The sequence below is a fragment of the Natator depressus genome, chromosome 10 (genome assembly GCF_965152275.1).
Source record: "Natator depressus isolate rNatDep1 chromosome 10, rNatDep2.hap1, whole genome shotgun sequence".
Lineage (NCBI taxonomy): Eukaryota > Metazoa > Chordata > Testudines > Cheloniidae > Natator > Natator depressus.
Genome location: NC_134243.1, coordinates 31531223 through 31551368, shown reverse-complemented (window position 1 = coordinate 31551368; position 20146 = coordinate 31531223). Strand labels below are relative to the sequence as shown.

General features: G+C 47.1%; 2 protein-coding genes across 3 annotated transcripts in view; both read right to left on the bottom strand.

Annotated features, from left to right (window-relative positions):
• Positions 1-1180: 1180 nt before the first annotated feature.
• On the bottom strand, positions 1181-13101 carry MRPL28 (mitochondrial ribosomal protein L28). The gene is made up of 5 exons (XM_074964658.1): positions 12671-13101; positions 8100-8252; positions 7333-7467; positions 6518-6604; positions 1181-1682 (listed from the first exon to the last, which is right to left on the bottom strand). Exons 1-5 carry the CDS (start codon positions 12956-12958, stop codon positions 1587-1589), a joined length of 759 nt encoding a protein of 252 aa, XP_074820759.1. The 5' UTR covers positions 12959-13101; the 3' UTR covers positions 1181-1586.
• Positions 13102-16315: 3214 nt separating this feature from the next.
• PGAP6 (post-GPI attachment to proteins 6) overlaps positions 16316-20146 on the bottom strand; it is a 46068-nt gene continuing 42237 nt past the window's right edge. For both annotated transcript variants that reach the window (XM_074965631.1, XM_074965632.1), the window contains 2 exons: positions 19930-20046; positions 16316-19227 (listed from right to left, as the gene is read on the bottom strand). In XM_074965631.1, the coding sequence (XP_074821732.1) occupies positions 18931-19227; positions 19930-20046 (414 nt within the window). In that variant the 3' untranslated portion in view covers positions 16316-18930. The remainder of the gene's footprint in view (positions 19228-19929; positions 20047-20146) is intronic.

The following is a 20146-nucleotide window of genomic DNA, read 5'->3' as shown; positions in this document are numbered from 1 at the left end:
GTGTACCAATGGATACTGCTTGCAAAAAAATTTCAGACTCCAGGAGCTGGAGCACATGTGCACCAGTGTGTGGAATACACACAGAGAGCCTCATTTGAAGAAGAAAACTCTATTTAGGAACAGTTAATGCAGGGACAAAAGTCATCTTAAAGGCATGGAAGTAAGAGAAAAGACTTGGGCATTCCTTTCTATCTTCATATGGGCTATAAATGCTGTTGAGAACACTCTTCAGCACTCCGTAAGGCTTTCACTTCCATCTCCAACAAAAACACTACATACCTCAGCTTCATCAAACCCACTAGGGTAAAACATTAACAGTGCTCCCATATCCTTTTAGATTAATTACATCAACAGATCAGCAAATCTGGCTGCTCCATATTCCATGCAATGGGGACAGGAGCAGTGGAAGCACCCTAAAAGTGAGGGGCCCACAAGTACCCAAACCATTAGTTCCCCCAGAGTCCCTGCTCTGCCCCTTCTCCCTGCCCTTGTACCACCCTTCCCTGAGCCCCCGCATGGCCCCTTCTCCCTGAGGCCCCACTCTTGCGCTGTCTCTTCCTCCCCCCTGCAAAAGACCCTGCCTCCCCCAGGTCACTCCTCTCTGCCCCCTCCCCTCCCTTGCTTGCCCTCACAGCCAGTAAAAAGTGGGGGGGGCCATTGCCCCTCCTCCCCATTCCAGCACTGGGGACAAGGCTCTGCCTGAACCCTACTGAGGTCACTGTTATGGTTTTATGTTGGAGTGTAGAGAAGAGTGAGAATCCAATGAAATAATGGCAAAGCGGGTGATTTTTAAACTTTGTTCTTTCTGTATTGAGTTTTCATCAAACCACCACGAATGCTTCAAACAGCTCTTACACTTTATTCTAGGGTTTGGTTTTAGCCATTGCAATTAGATTTTTACAAAATAAAGATTTAAATCTTGTATTAAACTGAACTCTAATACAACCGGAATTATGGTGTAGCAGTAACACACAAATACAGTCCACCCAGGCTGAGAACACTGCTCCACCTGCTGGCATATATGTACATTTGTCACTATTTTGGAGCCCAGAATCTCAGATGTTAAATAGTTGGCTCTTCTATATAAACTGGGGCAAGCGACCTGAACTCCTAAATTGCTTCATCCCTAAAGCTTGCATTCTGTGCTACACAGACCAAATAAAGGCAGTGAGGATTAGGGTTATCAGATACAAAGGTATTTATTGATGCCCTGAATAAGTACATTTCATTGTACATCAGGAATCCAGTTCAAAGCATCTGAATCAGCTCCCAGTTCAAGACCCAAAGGGAATTATTTGCAGAGGCAGATGGCGTCACTTTGGTCAGTATAACAGGCGCATGACAGGAAGCTATGGGGTAAGTCCTTCCACTGACCAAAAGGGGCCATTTTCTTTCTAAATTCGGGCTTCACTTTGTGCCACTATTGCTAGAGAGTAATAGCAGCTGTGATCACTCTGGATCAAACTCTTCAGCAGCATACCTTTCTCTGTCGCATGAATGACTCAGGAGGCAGAAGGAGGGCTACTGAAATCAACAGTCCTAGAAGGCCACGCACTCCACAAGCTGTGACAGGAAGCTGTTCCTAGCTAGGATTTCTTCACTTCTGCTGATTCAGAGAGTGACTGCTCCGTGAGCTGCTGGACCAGCTCTTCCACGTATACTTTAAAAAGAGGAGTAGGGTCCTGAGAGAGAAAACGGGTTAATGAGAAACTGAACCTGAGCAGCAACAGGAAGAGGGAAGGGGTAAAGTGTGCAACAGCCACTGAACTAGTTAAACCATGAACAATCATTAATGGGCGTTTTAGTCCTTACCTTTTACACACACTGCCTCTCGCTACCTGTACTACCGCACCAAGACTCCTCTCCATTCACTAACCTGCAGCTCACCCTTGGAAATACAGACATCCACATGGGACGTTTTCCCAAGCCCGTCCCCTCTCTCCCATGGAAGGACACGGCTTCACTCCTGAATGGTTTAGGAGGAAAAGGCATCATGGTGACTGTAACGCTGTGCTGAATCTGGGGGACACTTAAGGATATTCTGAATATCAATATTGTAAAATTGTAATGAGTTGCACCAGATATGCCATATAAGGTATCTGCAAAAATGTTACATTTTGCCAAATATGATAATCTTGTTTATATGTGTATGTCACCTTTGTATTATGGGTTATAGATATGTATGTCTGTATTTCAAAGCTTGTGCTATGCTTCTGGGTGACCCCCCCCCCAGACAGTTTGGGTGTCAGTTCTGCCTAGCCTGCTTGATAGCCCATTAAGGACCATCAGCTAGATAACTGACCCATTGAGAGAAGGCAGATACACCTTATGACTCAGCAAGGCATGTAGGGGCATGCCTATGGACAGAACTCTGAGGCCTCCAAGCCATATGCTGGGCAGCTTTTTGTTTGAAAAAAAAGGAAGCACAGACTGCATGGGAAGAGACTATAAAAAGCAGCTTCATCTTCTCCCTTTTGTCTACAATCCTGCTTCATAGCGCTGGAGGGACTTCGCTACAAACTGAAGCTCTGAACAAAGGACTGAATGACCCACCCAGCTGTGGATGTGTTCCAGAGGAACTTTCAAGCCAGCAAACTCACCAGTACTGCTAAGGACCTGAAATACGGACTTTAAAGTCTTTGTATGTGTGTGATTGTTTTACCATTTAACATCTCTCTTGTTATTCTTTCCTTTTTCTTTATAATAAACCTTTAGTTTTAGACACTAAATGATTGGCTCGCAGCGTGATATTTTGGGTAAGATCCAAACCTATACTGACCTGGTGACATGGCTGACCGATTGGGGTCGGAAGAACATTTTTGTATTTGTGAGCAGAGTTTAAAATAACTTTTCACTGTACTGGACCTAGGTGCTGATTGGGAGCCAAGAAAACTGGCATGCATAAAGGAAGCGGTGTGATTTCTTTTTTTGCTTCTTGATAACCAGCGTGGGGGATCAGCAGCACAGTTTGTGACTGGTTGATGAGCTTAACTTCAATGTTACTCCCAAAACAGGTGGTTATCTGCTCTCCCTTTTGCAGCCTGCCCTGCCCTGCCCTTGGCATTTCCAGTGAAGGCTGCCCCAGGCACCCCCAGATCACAGTGACCAATGCAAGTAAGTGTAAAGTAATGTACCCTGGGAAAAATCACCCAGTCTTTTCTTTCTCACACACAACTCTGAACCTGCGAAATGCTCTGCCATAAGCACATATGGTAGAAAGTGATGCACAACATCTCATGGCGTTCTACTGAGCAGTTTGCTGTTGCCTCTGAATAGAACTTTTGTCACTATCACCTCGCTGAGAGTGAAATGGCCCTAAGAAGGGCAAGGAAAATAGGTAGAGGTCTGGGCAGGACTGAGACCAGACAGCAACCTGGGAAGAGGCTGCACAAGTGGGGACTGGGCTGTGGTACTTAGAATCCCGAAGGGGGGGATGGTGAAAACTGACCAGTCTGTCCATTCAGCTGTACACGTCAAGCAATTTCAGCCAGGTCAGTGCTGCAGGACAGCAGATGGTCATATACTGGAGGGGCTGGATCATTTTACCAGCTGAGCAAAGCAGGGCCCTGCTCTCATCTTGATGGCATGTGACTGTGTCTGGAAGTAAAGTTGTAATGTTGGAATACCACATCCGATCAATTCCAAAATTTCAGGGAACGTTCTACCCATGTATGGGCAGAACCCTATTGATTTTGGGGAAAATCAGAAAGGGGAAATGGGGTGCACAGAGCCCTTCACATCTGCTTAGCACACCTAGCAGCTTTAACAAGCTCTGTAATTGTAGAGATTTAAAGACCAGCTGATGGCAGCCATTAATTTCCAGCAGAACACCCCCGACCATCTCACCTCTGCCAAAGTCCCAAAGGAGTTTAACAGATTGGGAGATAAGGCACTCAGAGTGTCAAACAGGAGAAAAGAAATAGCAGCAGGGGGCCAGAGGAAGAGCGAAGGAGACTAAGAAGGAAAAAGGTACTTTGGAGTTGTAGGGGTGCGTGGTGAGCGAAAGTAGAGACCTGGAGCAGTGGTGCCCTGTTGTGCCCCCCCCCGGCCCGACTAGTAATGGAATCTGTCCGTGCCCCCCCCTCTATTACTGCACAGTTGGCTCAGCAGAGGAGCTTGGGCTGAAGGCGGAGCTGGGGGCAGAACTGGGGATGGGGGAAGAGCTGGGGGTACAGGCACAGGTGGCCTGGGGGCAGAGGGAATGAGGGCAGAGCTATGGCTGGGGGCATTTGTCTTTGTTGAATTTCATTACATCATCTATAGCCCAGTTCTCCAATTTATCAAGATCCCCCTGAATTTTAGTTCTATCCTCCAAAATGTTGGCAACCTCCTTTCCCCCTCAGCTGTGTCTCATCTGTTTAGGATGTCTCAAAAAGAAAGTAAGTTCACAGAAGAGCACAAGTACTGATCCATGCAGGTAAGGCTAGAGGCCAATGATTCCACATGAGGATTCCTAAGTGTGGCAAAGTACCTTCTCAGTCTCACCAGCCTCAGCTGTTTTTAGCCTTGGTGTCATAACCATAGGGGTAGCCTAAACTCCTCCTTACCTGTAAGGGGTTAAGAAGCTCAAGTAACCTGGTTGACACCTGACCAAAGGAACCAATGGGAAAAGATACTTTCAAATCTGGGGCGGGGGAGAGGTTTTGTTTTGGGTTCTTTGTTTTCTGTGGCTGTTCGCTCTTGAGACTAAGAGGGACCGGACATCAATCCATGTTCTCCAAATCTTCCTGAACAAGTCTCTCATATTTCAAACTTGTAAGTAATAGCCAGGCAAGGTGTATTAGTTTACCTTTGTTTTTTCAACTTGTGAATTTTCCCTTTGCTAGAGGGAGGTTTATCTCTGTTTTGTTGTAACTTTGAAATTAAGGCTAGAGGGGGTTCCTCTGTGCTCTTTGAATTTTCTGCTACTCTGTAAGGTTAACTACCAATCTGAGTTTACAGAGGTGATTCTTTTACCTTTTTCTCTTTAAATAAAATCCTTCTTTTTAAGAACCTGACTGATTTTTCCATTGTTCCAAGACCCAGGGGTTTGGGTCTTTGATCATTTTGTAACCAATTGGTTAGGATATTATTCTCAAGCCTCCCCAGGAAAGGGGGTGGATAGGCTTGGTGGAATATTTTGGGGGAATGGGACGCCAAGTGGTCCTTTCCCTGACTGTTTGTTAAATCACTTGGTGGTGGCAGCAATCCCACGGCAAGAAGGAAATCTGTGCCTTGGGGAAGTTTTAACCTAAGCTGGTAAGAATAAGCTTAGGGGGTCTTTCATGAGGGTCCCCACATCTGTACCCCAGAGTTCAGAGTGGGGAAGGAACCCTGACACTTGGTGAGACGAGCTTGGGTAAAACAGTCCTTCTAGGATGCTGGGGCAATCCATTCCTTCTCTCAGCCAGTCTTTTGGGCTTGTTTTTCTTCCCTTATGGGAGGGAATGCAGCCTTCCCTCCTGGTGAGGCTAGCTGTCTTGCTGCTCCTAGCCTACAGGCAGCTTGACTCCTTCTCTCTATCTTCCCACCTCTTCCCCCAACAGGGGAGGGTTTAAAAAGGTCTCAGGTAGCCCTTAGTTGGAATCAGCTGATCCTAATTGACCTCAGGTAACTCCCTCTCAGCTGATCCCAATTGATTCTCTGGCAACCCCTTCTCAGCTGATCCTAATTGACCAGTAGTTACCCCTCCTCAGCTGATAGGGAGGAGGGCCTTTTAACCTTCTGGGACTGTTTTCTACTCCCAGCCGTCTGTCCTGAGTTTATCACATAAGCCTCTTGATAACTGCCCCTGGCCTCCACTGTCTACCCTTCCATGCTCTGTCCCTTCTTCCTCTCTGCTACTACAGGATACCCCCATTCCTGGAATTGGTGGCCTGGAATCCCATCCTCCATGAAGCTCAGGAATGACTAGCCACACCATGTTGTGGGTTTCTGTGACCGCTGAGGTTGCAAACAGGTGGGAGGAGGGGAGTACTGGGAGTGAGTGTGGGGCACAGACTCTGCAGGCTGCTGGGAAGCTTGGAAGCTCCTCTCTCTTCTGATGCATTGTGGCTGCCTGTGGGATCCCCCAGCCCCTACCTCATAGTACTAAGAAGCTCCAGTTGAGTATTTCTGAAAAGCAAGTGAAACTGAGGAGTTGATAGGGCTGCAGGGGGAAGAGCTGGAGCCTGCAGTCATATCTACATATCCTAAGCAGCATGGATGTGACCGAGAAGGGGCACAGAGGAATGATTCCTTCTGAAAAGAAAGAAGCCAGCAGACCCAAAGCATTTCCATTATAGGGTATGGGGTGTGTGTGTTGTAACTGACCCTTAAACACCCCCAAAGAAATCATTCCAACATTAAACATCCCCTGTTTAAAACATGTCCACATTAGCTGTGCTGATTAACGTGGCGCTTCAGAGGTGCCCAACTCAGAGCACAGCATCAATGAGAGCACTGCATGGGCTCTTTGTAAAGCAACTGGACACACAGCCAGTGGGTGCTGCCCAAGTGAGAGTCAGGACATTGTGTTCCCATATAACTCAGAACTCACCTTTTTCTCTAGAAGTCGCTGCTTTTCCACAGCTTCTTCCAAACTCAGCCCAACCCACTCAGCCTCCTCTTCTGGGATCACAAATTCCTGTGTGACAAGAGGAAAAGGTTAATGGTACAATCTTTACTGGGGAAGCTAGTGACTGGCTCCAGTAGGACTGTCTCAGGCAACTGGAAGGAGCTAATTGGAACAGAATCATGGTAAAAAGAATCGAGCATTTTACATGTGCACTTTCCATTTCTGGTGACCAACAAAGAAGTTTATCCCCTGCAGCTTAGTGCTCTTCCATTTAGCAAACATAGGTATGTTTCTTATTGGATATAAGCTGTCAGGCTCTGTCTTAGGTCAGCATAGTGAACGTCAGAATAGCTGTGGGAACTGGGTATTACGTTAACACTGGGTCTGTGCTGACTTACTTCAGCAGGTGCATCTCCAATGCATGAGCTGCATTAAATGTTACCAGTATCCCACACACACATATATAGGGCTTCACTGCAGCAGCAGCTCAGATGGCCCCTCTGTCAACATAGTGGTGATGTTAAGATGCCTAGTGATCATTTCAAGGTCTTTCTGGCTAACACCGAAAACGTGAGTCTTTCCCCTTCTGACCAATCAAAGGTGCACTCAGCAAACAGCCCATGTAAAATGACAACTGGCCAAATAATAGAATTAGAAAAAAAAAATTGACTCTACCCTCCTGAGAATAGAATCTTGACGTATTCATCATCCCACTGCCTAGGAAACATGACCAGTTAGGAGGGACACACAAGCTTCATTGTACAGATCTGATGATAAACAACAGATGAATTACCCACCTGATACTTGTTATAGATAGCCTCTCTCTTTGCTGGATCATTTGGATGCAGGCTAGGGTCCTTCCGAGCGAGCCGTAGCAGCATCGTTCGTTTCAAATCCATCCCTAGCTTGGAACACAGATCAACCTTTGGAGTCTGAAGGAATAAAGTTTGATGATTGATTGATGTTGATGGATGGATTCAAAAGACTGTAAATTACTTTTCTGCAACATCAGTGAAACAGTCAGTCCTTCTTCCCCCACCTACTGGTGGCTACTCCTCAGTACTGCCCACTATTTTACAGGCAGCTTTGTAGTAACAGCCAGAAAAGAAATTTAAACTAGGTGCTAAGAAAATGCTTCAAACAGCTGCACAACTAGCTGGTGGAATAATCTGCCCATGGAGGTTGCTGAAGCTCTCACTAGAAAGACTTGAGGACAGACCTAAGGCTGTTTCCACCTAAGGCTGGAAATAACCTCTTGCATCTACATTGAACTCAACTCACTCTGAGGTGTGGTCAGAGTGAGGCCCCTGAGTCAGAGAGGTCTAGAATACAGTCACAGCCACCCTAACATTTAATGCCAAAATCAAGATGGAGCATTGCAGGCTGGGACCTTTAGGGCTGCACTGCCATATTAAGGTTAGGGTGCTTGCAACCAGCTCCACTTACATGATTTGGGTGCAGCACTGTGGTGACTGCCAAGTTGCTGATGTGGATCTCACTGGGGAAAAGTTCAAGGGCCTACCCTCCCACATAACTCAGCAAAGCAGAAACACATGCGCCTTGCCTTGAGGATGTAGAAATCCAATCCATAGGCTGCGTCGATCAGGTCCAGGGTTCTCATGGTGACTGTAATGGTCAGTTTCTTGTCAAGGATCTCACTATACAACTCTCGCTCAAAAAGCTGCGGCTTCCAAGTCTTCTTCAGTCTGTTTGAAAGCTAATAGGGACAAACAAAATTCCCAAAGAATAAATCATCCCTCTGTTAATGGCCACATTACTCAGAAGAGACCATACAACGGCACCCACAAACATTGGCTATGTTTGGACATGGCAGTACAGAGCCTATGTTTTGTCACAGAGTCCCTAAGGCAGGAATGGACAAACAGGGCTCAACCACAGATATAACATGTGGAGACCTCAGAACCCAGCATTCAATCTGGGCAGCCAGGCTACACTGCATGCTGGAAAGTACTTCTCACAGCCACTGCAATCTACTCCATTTTATGCAAACTAAGCTCCTGGCAAGCTGCCGTGATCCGCAACTGAGTTAAGCTGGGGTGCCCCCCTACCCAATGACTTCCGCCTGCTCCCCCACATCACCTTCTGCTTGCCGGTTAGCGTTTGTCAGGTTTCATTCGCACTCAGGTTTGCCCTGATCCAAGGCTGGAGACATTACAATGCCGTTCCAAGACCCAAGAACCCACCATCCTAGGACACATCAAGGGATTACTAGGAACGAAACAAACTCTTACAAAAAGCACAAACGTGGCTTGTTTGGCATCCCAACACCTCCAAAGACTAGCCCTGAGGCAGGAAGCCTAATCACACCATAGGAAAGTAGACACCCTGTTGCTGTCTGTCGAAGCCTTGGTTTCACACACCTAGGTTAGACAAACACAGTGCTAATTACTGTCGGCTCTGCTGTGCAACGGATTTATTCCTGTCTCAAGAACTTGCTCTAGATTCTCAAAAGGTATTTAGGTACTCCACTACCACCAGATTTCAATGGGAGATGGGCACCTGATATCCTGGAGGATCTGGCCCTCAGAGCCTTTCAGGAACTACAGAATAAAGTCCTGCTGGGTACAGAAATTAAATCTAGGTACGATTTGCTGAAAATGGAATGAAGGGTTTACTGGAGAAGTCTGTGGGTATTGGGTCTCAGTAATTCCACAGCAAGTTTGCTCAGCTGATAAGTAAAATGATATTTGTTCTACCTGCCACCCCTGCACACTAACCCTGGGATCTGATAGTTAAGCTGGGCTCTTTCTGCTTTGCACATCACCAACACTAAAACCTAACACTGGAATTCAGTCGACAATTCTGAATACGCTGCAAAACAGGTGGGCAGCAAACACCACCAATTTGGTCGACATAGTATACTTTCTCTACACACACACATGCCCCGGTATATCATTTGAAAGCTTATTATATCTACTTTAAGATGAGGTCTGATGTGAAGCTGTGAATTGATGCCATTACCATAGAAACAGTGATAATGTCACCATCAGCACATTAAAATGACCACTTTGAAATATTTGCATTTGTTTCTGTTAGTTGCATTAATTCAAGACATAAAATTGGATTTTTGTTGTTGTAATGCTTTGAAGTTACAACCTAGAGCAGCGATTCTCAACCTGTGGTGCACGCGCCCCTGGGGGTCCGCAGATTATGTCTAAGACTTCCAAACTGGTCCTCACCTCCATCTGAAATTTTTTTTAGGGGTCCACAAATGAAAAAAAAGGTTAAGAACCACTGATCTACAAAGTCTAACAGATTTGTACAGGTATCATTGAAATGTAATAGCACTGCTGACATTTCTAGTCAACATCATTACTGTTGGGAGCAAAGGCATATGTAGGCCTGATAGAAGCCTGCTGTGGATTTTAAGAGTCTATTCTCATGTTTGACAGGATAAGCAGAACTGTGTATGTATAAGAAATTGCAGAGCAATCATTCATCTCTCTCAAATCTCTCCATTTGTTCTTCCCCAACATCTGCTATCTGCAGCAGAGACTTTTGTACATCTGATGTGACATGCAGTTCAGCAGATATGTTGATAGTGTTCTTCTGGGTGCAATGGAGGATCAAATGTGTTTTGTCTTATTGTTGCTGACATGGTTGTTAAGAGTTGTAACATGCTCTTCTTCAGTGCAGGAGCAAGGACTTGTTTGTGGACTTTGTCTTCACTACTTCTTGTTAGGCCACTTTTTTCTCCCATGGCCTTTGGATATTTGTAATATGAAGCTGTCATCTCTAACACTAATACTGACCTGTGAATAAGTGTCACTGAATTAAAACAATAGTTTCTAGAATATTTCAATAGGTAGTTGCCTAGGCAAGTACAAATTAAAATCTAGCAGGCAGACTAGATGCTACATTGTATGTATAAAAGCTCACAAATAGAGAAGCATATTAGGAATTACCCACTACGAAGCACAAGCTATGGGTATGTAATCTACTGCTAGTGGTGTGCAATCTTCAGTGTGAGACTGATCAGATCAGCAAATTGCAATTGAAAATATAGAAAATTATTATAATCATGTGATATACTTTGACAAATAAAACATGTGATATGAAAATATTTCATGTTAGTATATGTTTATATTAGCCATTTTTGCCACATGCTAAACAGCATCATTTCTGAGGGGGAAAACTGCCCATGCAAAAATCTTTTAATACGTTGTCATTTGCTAGCTTTGACCAATAAGCATGACATTAAGGTACTGAAATTAATTTAAACAGAAAAACCATGGTCAGTTATGTTGCACTGTTTCTGGAACTCTGAAAAAAGTTACACTCATTTTGGGTACCACTGTTTCACCTTACCTACATGCTTACAGCCCCATTTGACAGCGCCACACCATACCTCACCTTAAACACACACAAAATAAGTTTTCAAATACATAATGTGAGTGTGGATACATTAAACTTAAAAATAGTGCCCTTTTTGGAGAACTGCCACACATTTAAACAAGAGTAGGCACCAGTTCTCTTCCAGAGCTGTACTGGCACTGCAGAATCAACAGGAGTAGGAACTTGTTTGGGTCTGTGAAGTCAACAGATAAGACTAAATATGCACAGGTAGCAGGTTCTGTGAAGTAATAAAGTATCATTTTCACAGACCATAAACACATACAGTACTTTAAACATCACCCTTAATGAAACAACTTAGACTAGTACCTGGTCTCATTTTATAAACTAGTGAAGGGTGCCAAGCTGAAAATAACATTTTTAGACTGAACAAGTTTAACTTTATTCCTGATTAAAGTTAAGAGGCTGGTGCTCAAGGTCTCTTATCTATGTTCAACACAGTCAAATGCCAGAGGAACAGGCCTGCAAGTTGTAGGACAGTCTATGGGTTTGAAAATACGGTTTTACATAAAGCACATCTTGAATAAATACATCGAAGGCAAGAACTCTCTATGTAAACAGGAGACAAGATCCATGGCCTTACAAAAGGAGAAATAAAGTGGCTTACATTAAGTTCTTTAGTTACCAAGGTCATTAGTTAGGCAGTTAGAAATACACCTCCAAACTTCATGGCCAGAATTGACCTTGGCATGCCCCTCCCAAACTCTGCTTCCAATCATAAAATTATCTGCAGAACACCAGGTAAAAAGCAATGACTTTCAGGATGCATGGGCCCCTTTCTAAACCACTTGGGGCTAAATTTATCACTCCTCACACTGCCTGACTTTAGCTATGACTTTGCTTCCTAGCACTCTTCTCCTCTTAATGTCTTGTAGCTTTTCAGCCTTGGCAACATTAAGGATGCAGCAACCCCTATTGCACATGTGGTTGGGTCTTGGTTACACAGCTTATTACAACACTGCATAAACAGGAATTATTTCTCAAGATTAACAAATGAAAGTATAGTAGACTACAGTTCGCATGATGCTCTTATCGGAGCAGGTGGAAGAAAGAGGGACAATAAACCCCAGCTTGGAAGCCTGGATACTACTGGTGAAAAAAAGAGAATAAGAGTTACAGTAATTGCCACCCAAAATCCCTGCTACTGAAGAGTGTGTGGGTTGGGGGGGTGATTTCTTCCTCCCTTCTGATTTTCGTGCTAGAGAGCGTAGCGGTGGCAGCCACTCAGTGCATACTTGCTTCCTGTTCCTAGCGTTGGCCCAGTTCGCTCAGCAGACAAATGAAGCCATAAGATGAGAACACACCTACACTACTACATCTCTACCCCAATATAACGAGGTCCTCCTCGGGAGACAAAAAAAATCTCACCGCGTTATAGGTGAAACAGCATTATATCGAACTTGCTTTGCCCCCCACCCCGTTTCTCGTTCCCTGACCGCCCCCTCCAGAGACCCCCCGTCCCTAATCACCCCCAGGACCCCACCCCCTGTCCCCTGACCGCTATCCACACCGCCACTCCCCCTGACAGGCAATCACAGGCAGTGGCGGGAAGCGGAGCAACGCGGCCCCAGCCTGCGGGGGAGATCCAACCCCTCGGCTCTGGCCCGGCACCCTTAACACGCTGCTCAGAGCAGCGTGTTGGAGCGTTCCCACCTTGTAGGCGAACCCAACTTATCCCGGGTCGCGTTACGTGGGCGTAGAGGTGTAGTGATTTTGTTTTCCCTTTCAGATGCGGCTCAGCCGCACTCCAAACTCACTCACTTTGTCATTGCCAGCATACCGAAAGCCGGAAATCCAGCCTTCTCCTCCCCAGAGCCCTTGCTGAGACTCGGGGGGGTAGTAGACGGGGATAGGAACATCCTGCACGCGTTGCCGTTGGCCTGTTTTGGGATTTAATTTATATTTCACTCCAAGGGGCTTCCAGTGAACGGGGGTGGGCTGGGTACTGTCCTGCAGGGACTTGAGATAATGGGCGGGCAGCCGGGCGTAGATGCCCTGCTTCAGCTTCAGCGCGTCCCAGATCCGCGGCGGGTACTTGTGCAGCGGCATCAGGCAGCGGTCGCTGTGAACAGACAAGAGGGCGGATCAGTTCGGCCGCCGGAGAGCGCAGACAGCCGCGAGACCAGCCACCCGCTGCGGCGAGCAGTCACCCTTGGGGGCCTGGCAGCCCAGGACCGGAAAGCCCTCCTCTTGCCACCGGAAACAGAACCCGCGAGCCGGCGGCCCTGTCCGCGAGGCTCCCCCCCCCCCCCCCATTGGCTGCCGCTGGTGTCGTTCGCAAGCCCCGCCCCCCTCCTCTCGGGGCCGTGGAAAGAGCGCGGCCGGGGAAGAGCCGAGGAGCGGACCAAAGCGCGTCTGCTGCAGGGCGCAGCCCGCCCCCCGCCTGGCGGAGCTAGGGGCGGGGCCTGGGCGAGCCCAGCTCCAGCTGAGGGGTGCGGGGCTGAGGTCGGGGGGGTGCAGGGGCCAGGCTCGGGCAGCCACCTCCAAGATGCAGAAAATCCAGCCACTGACCCCCCCCAAGGGCCCGGGTGCCCACTGGCGCTCGTTGTTAGGGAAGTGTCTAGAGCAGGGTTCTCAGACTGCGGGTCCCGACCCAGTGCGGCGTCGCGGAAGGTCAGGGCGGTGGACCGCGGCGCCCCGGTCTGCACGCGGGACCGGGCCATTAAAAATCCCGGCGGCGCTGCTGCCCGGCGAAGGCAGGCTGGTCCCTCCCTGTTCTGACCCTGCGCTGCACCCTGGACGCAGCCGGCAGCGGGTCTGGCTCCTGGGCGGACAGGGGCTCCACGCCCGCTGCCCCCGCCTTGAACACCGGCTGGGGGAGGCGGTGCCTGCGGGCGAGGGCTGCAGCCTAGGGGCTGGACCTGCTGCTGGCTGCTTCCCGGGTCTGCGGTGCCAGGGCAGGCAGGAAGCTTATCTATGCACGCCGGCTGTGCTGCTGACTGGGAGCTGCCGGAGGTAAGCCCGTGCCCCAGCCCCACACTCCAACCCCCTGAGACCCCCACCGCCAACCCATATCACACTATATCTGGTTGCTCCTGGTTGCCACAGGCTAGTCACTTACCCCAGATCAATTGGTACTCCAAATCTTACACCAAAGACAACACTGGCTACCAATTCTATAGTAATGTAACTACAGGTTTATTAGCTAAGAAAAGGAAATAAGAGTTGAGAGGTTAAAGCGGATAATAAAAGATATTAACAGGTGAGTTACAGTTTGTAGTTCCAAGTGGTGGCAGTGAGGTGATAAACTGCTAGTTTCTCAAAAGTCTTTTCAGGGTACCCAGATTGTCTCTGGGGATCTCTGCTTTGCATCTGGTACTTGTCCCTGTAAGAATCCAAACAGTCCAGAAATACAGGAGCTTTCTTTGAATCATATTTATAGTTTCTTCACCCAGAAAGAAAGCTGTTTTTACCCACATGGGGTTTTCCTTTGATGCCCAGGAGTGAGGAATGCACTTAGTCTTTTGACCTCTGACCATCATACATAATGGCAGCTTGCTTCGAAATTAGCATTTCACAAGACTTCTTTGATGGGTTATTTAGTTACAGGGGTATAGACACTAAACTTTTGCTATTACATTATAGCAGGACACAGACAAGTGAAAATAATACAAGTTACATCCCATTCGTTTTCATGAAGTTTGTACAAGACTGGTGTTTAAACACTTTGATCTCTACTAACACAAATGAATTGGCCTGTGGCCCTGATCTCACTTGGTCTGCCAGCATCACAAAAGGTTCTGCTTGTTTTATTTTCAAGCAGGGCTTTATCTTCATCGGCTCCTATTTTTCCCCCATCAGACACTATGGATTGTAGACAATTTACAAGCATGACTTCACTGGTATAATTATACCACTATAGCTATATGCGTAGAAATCCCTTTCTGAATGCTCTTATTCTGGAATAAGAGGGATTTTTTCTGGCTTGGTTGATGTTGCTTTGAAAGCGGTATGTTTGTATGCCCTTTGACAGCCTGTACAGGGTGAGTAGCAAGAGCTGTGCAGTCTGCTAACTGCAGTTTTCTGTATCTGTGGCTTTAGGCTTTCAGCAGCATCAGACCTTGTGATTCAGCTGCTAGTGCTGGTGGCCTGTGCAGGGTGAGATGGGGTGGGTAGCAGCCAGCCCTGCCCCACGCAATAGTAAATGTTTAGGGGAACATCACATTTCAACCACACTCTCCCACAGCCCTGCTGGCCCTCACTCTGCTCTGGAGTGAGTCCTTGCCTTGTGCACATGAGCAGAAATGGGCCTATGAAATGTGGGAGTGTACTATGGCTCACTCACAAGGCAAACACAGATCTCCTGTTCCAGCCAGGAGGAGCCATTCTCCACTGTGCTCTGAAGAGTACATTCTCACTGAGGTCTGTGCTGGAGTTGGGAATACCCACACAAAGCTTTGCAATCGGTCTTGGAGGAGGCTGGAGGAAGTGCCTATTTCAGGAACGATCCCCTCCTTCCTGACTCTAGTACGTAGTGCATGGGAGGCTGCACCTGCTAAACTGAGGTGGATTATCCATTTGCTAGTGCTGGTGGCACTATATGTAGGCTATGTCTACACTTAACCACTACTGCTGTACCGCTGTAGCACTTCAGTGTAGACACTTACTACAGTGACAAGAGGGGTTTTCCCTTTTCTGTAATAAATCCACCTCCCAAAGAGGCGGTAGCTAGGTAGATGGAAGAATGCTAGTGTAGACCAGCCATTACTCACTTTCTGTTCCAGATATAAAATGAGATGGAATGGCTAATCCATTGTCTGCAGCTATTGTCCTGGGCCGATGCCTTCTGACTTCATAGGCCCTTTGGATGTAGGCCCAAGAGTTTAGAGTCTTTGGGCTAGTCTACACCAGAAAATTAGACCCAGCTACATAATATAAATAGAACATTTAGCAAGAGACAGAAGATGGGGGCATGAGGTCAGCACTGACCCGCACAAGCAATAGGGGAGGAACAATTCCACTGAATTATGCTGCTTTAGATGTTTGATCAGGGTTCCCCCACATGAGAAAGGGAGATCATGGTTCGGCTTTTCTGCCAGTAACCCTGGCAGGAAGTGATCATTTCCATGTCTTTGCCTGCCTGTTCAGCGCTCTTTGTGCAAGGAGGTTGGTGCTTCCAGGCCAGTTCCTACTGGATACTTATGCACACCACAAAAGCCACCAACATGGTCTCAGCAGAGGCGCCCCGGACTGAATGTGCCACAAAGCCTGAACTCTCTTCTCCCTCACACAGTGGGTTCCCTACAGCCAGGAAAGGGGACTCACTGGTGGGTAAGGGGGAAACATGCACTGCTGCTGTCTATGCTAAGCTTGTTCTATGGAGAGATTACTTCAGCCTCCAGGACACCATCACCACACAATCATCCCCATGAAAGAAGAGACTGGCTGGGACTGCAGAACTTGGTTTTGCTTTTTATTTGATTTCTTGCCTTAGACATACAAATATAAAATCCCATTCCAGAAAGTGCCATTGCAGATTGGACGATCTCAAGTATAATTACATTTATTAAATTATAAAAACGAGAAGCTTTAAAATTCACTATATAAAATAAAATTAAACCACAAAAATTACAGCAAAAAAATCAAGTATTTAAATATTGGCATCTGCTCAAATTCTACCCGAGGTAATTGACAAAGTATTTATTTCTCCCAGTAAAACTATACAAGATAATTCTTTCCAATCATAGTGTTGAGGATGAAGAGGAATAAGACTAGCAAAATAATTACAGGTATTTACCCCCCAGCCATCCCAAAGCTCAATGTGCTTCACAGCATTGAAAACTATATTAAAAAGGCATAAATTAGAGTATTATTGCTCCATCTAGTTAATGCGCAGCATCCTAGCTGCAAATGCAGCATTCTATGTATGAAAGAGTTGCAAACAATGTACTACAATCCTCTAAGGCCAGTGCTCAGCTTACAACTAAGTAGTAACAACTGAAGAGAAAGCGCTAAAAACTGGTGATTAAGTTATAGGAATCCCAGAGTGTTTGAAATCCTGCTCCAACAAGGTACAAAATTACTAACTAGAGCATTGCTACAGGAGGTGAAAGGAACAATAAGACAGAGACCCAAGCCTATAGCAGAACAACAAAGGCCAGTGGATTTGGGACATTATGTCTCAGTATAAAAATCCTGTCTTCATGTTGCTTGGAAAAACTAAAAAGTCGGACTACCACAACACTTAGTGTTACCACTCAGCCTCTTCCATACAAATCCACATTACCTGTAGCATGGAGTGAAGAGATACAAGTATTTCTAAACAACCTGCAATAGCCATAACCATTTTTTCCCTTCCATTAGTGGCTTTTTCATCTAGGTACAATGAGTGTTATTCGCTCATCTGTATGTCTGTTTGAAAAAATTAATTTGTAAAGAAATATGGCAACCAATGTGAAGTTTTCATCTCTGCTTCTACTCCAAGAGCAAGATGCAGGTCAACTCAGCTTGCAGGTCTTCCCCAGATTTACCTGCACCAAATCTAGCCCAGCCCCCCTGAAGAGAGTTTGTTGGAACTTTAAAGTTAGCTGGTGGCTGGATTAGTTGCTAGAGAAGGGTAAAGCTCGAGGCTGTAAGCAGCTGGCAAAATACTGGGCTATTTTTCAAAAGCCAAATAATCTTACCCAGAGAAAGTGCCCTTAATTAACAGCTCTTACTCTCTTCCTTTCTCCCAACCACAGGGTTTAAACAGAGCCTTCGCTGTCTTCCTCTGCAGCTGATCATTGTGAAGGAAGGATCCTTGATGTCAAATAGCAATCAGACTCCATATTGTATACAGGAAATATACAACCCTCTAGTCACACCAGATCCAAGTATAAAATAGTCAGCATCCCTGAGGGAAAAACCAGAAGTTGCATACGTTGAACATCCACCAGGCCAGATGTTCAGGCACTGGCTTCCTTTTGCTTGCCACAAATTGCACACAAATAGTTGCAGTTGCAATTTTGCCCCGGTACGTGCACTTTGACATCGGCATGATCTCAGCTGTGGATGCAAATAATTCAACCTCTGGAAAGGGAGGCCTAGTTAAGGCCAGGTTGAAAATTTGTCCCACCATGTTCAGCAAGACACAGCTATCCAATACATGGGATGTCAGTCTTATTCTGCCCCCTCCTCCTAAGACAGACCCTCTATCCAGGACTCACCTACCTACTGCAATCACAAGAACTGCTATAGCCGCTAAGGGCATTTAAACAAACTCCAGCAGCTGCTGACCTGACACTTGATAGGAACAAGAGAGAAAGCAGTAGCCTGATCTGGGGTTTGGTTCTTGTTTCAGTGGCAGAATTTCCACGTCAGTCATTATTCCCCCAACACAAAGCAGGGTGTGATGGACTCGCACCCTTCAGCATATCATGGAGATGGGCAAAGGGGCAGCTAGTTCTAGAACACGTGAGCACAGTGTGCCTCTATTTCCATAGTTTTGCTTTGGGATGGGCAGCCCACTGCACCCCTGCAGCTCCCCAGTAATGCCAAGATGAGACAGACATGCCTTGCTGAAAGAGGCCACCAGCTCCAGCTCATAAACAGTTGGGGTAGTTGCCCTTACCATGGCAAAGCGAGGGGAGATCACAGGAACTCCTGGTGGAAACAAAGCCAGGCACCACCTTGGAGCCCTCTGTGAGGAGTTGGCATTGGGAGAGGCACTCTGGTGCCAGAGTCCTTGCTATGGTTGGTAACAGTGAGCCCCAGACCAGTGCCATGGCAGGAAGGGAATGGAGCTCTCGTCTTTTTGGTGGCATGTGGATGCAGGCTATTCCTTCATTTATAAAAAACATTAGAAGCCTCTCCCTATCCCGTGGAAGGGTGCAGGGACTCCTTGTCACCATCTTCCCCGGAGGCAGAGGCCCAGCATCTGCACAGTAAAACCTGCTCCTGCCATTGTGCTGCCCTGGCTAGCAAACAAGTGCATTACTGATTTCTGAGCATGCAGAGGTGGCAGTTCTCACTGGTCTGGAGAAGAGGGGCCCAAGCAAGCCCTCCATCCCACTGGCCTGTGACCCTGCACGCGCCAGCCCGACTCAGGTCACCGCGTAGAGCTCCTCACGGTCATTTTTGCATATCTGATAGCGACAGATGAGCTTCTGTGACCAGGCCCAGGGCTTCTTATGCTTGTCACAAGGCGGGAGTAGGAAAGCCACGCTGCTGGCCACCAGGATGTGCCAGATGCTGTGCGTGTAGTAATAGTTGTCATTGGTTTCCATGAATGCATACACCACGATGGCGACGAAAGCCAAGGTGATCCCTGGAATGAGGTAGAAAACCCAGCGCTTCCATGATGTGGGGTAGCAATGGCGGCGCTTCACTCCATGGTAAACCTAAAGGCACAATACCAGAGAAGGGTTATAGCAGCACAGACCCACCTCTTCTGTGGGGACCAGCAGACGCTCACATTGGTACCCAGGGATCCAGACAGGAGGGGGACAAACCGATAACTAAGAGGTTTGCACCTCCCAGCAAGAGAGGTCACTTGTACCATGTCAGTCCTGAGAAAGGAAGCTGAGAGAGTGTGCCCCAGCATGATGCAATGCCTGGACCTATTTTGTATTCAGGGCCCTAAATACCTTCAGTTAATAGAACAACCAAGTTACACATTTAAACACACAGAGTTAGGCAATGCCCAAGTCACGGTTGTTGTACCTTTAAAGCCCCAGAGCACATATGTAGCCAGCAATCAAAGTTTGACCATGAGATGTGCTGGCGAGTTAGAGCTGCCAAAGCAGCTGGGCCGGGCCAAGATTGGTAACCTGGGAATTCCTCAGTTAACTTATGGCAACAAGTTAAGGAAGAGACAGAAGTTGAAAGTACCTAAGCTTTCCCCTTCACCAAGGTCAGTGCATGCCCAGGTCACCCTGATCCATGGACAGAGGAGAGGCTGCCTGAGGCCTGCTCATCAGGGCAGGCAGGGATCTCATCCCACTCACCCACTGCAGCAGCTCCTCCCTGCTCCCACCTTGTCAAAAACATGTTTCTCAAAGCAGTAACAAATGGAGCACAGCCCCAGCAAAGCAGTCACTTACCCATGCCATGATCATGACGATGAGAGCAAAAAGACAGGGGCCCATCATGTTCCAAATGCCTCTGCGGTCCAGCTGCAGGGACATGGCAATTAACAGGGTCCCCAGCACAAAGAGAACCTAAGGAAGATGAGAGGACAACACTGACATCAGGAACTGCTTTACAAGGTGCTGCACAGCACTGCTGTCACTTGGCTCCTGTGGGTGCCAATGTCCTAAC

Coding starts and splice junctions, on each gene's coding strand:
- MRPL28 (XM_074964658.1), bottom strand. CDS start 12,958: ATGCCGCTGCACAAGTACCCGCCGCGGATCTGGGACGCGCTGAAGCTG. Junction 8,253..12,670: donor GGTATGCTGGCAATGACAAA/GTGAGTGAGTTT, acceptor TGTCCCTATTAG/CTTTCAAACAGACTGAAGAA. Junction 1,683..6,517: donor AGCGACTTCTAGAGAAAAAG/GTGAGTTCTGAG, acceptor TTTCTCTCTCAG/GACCCTACTCCTCTTTTTAA.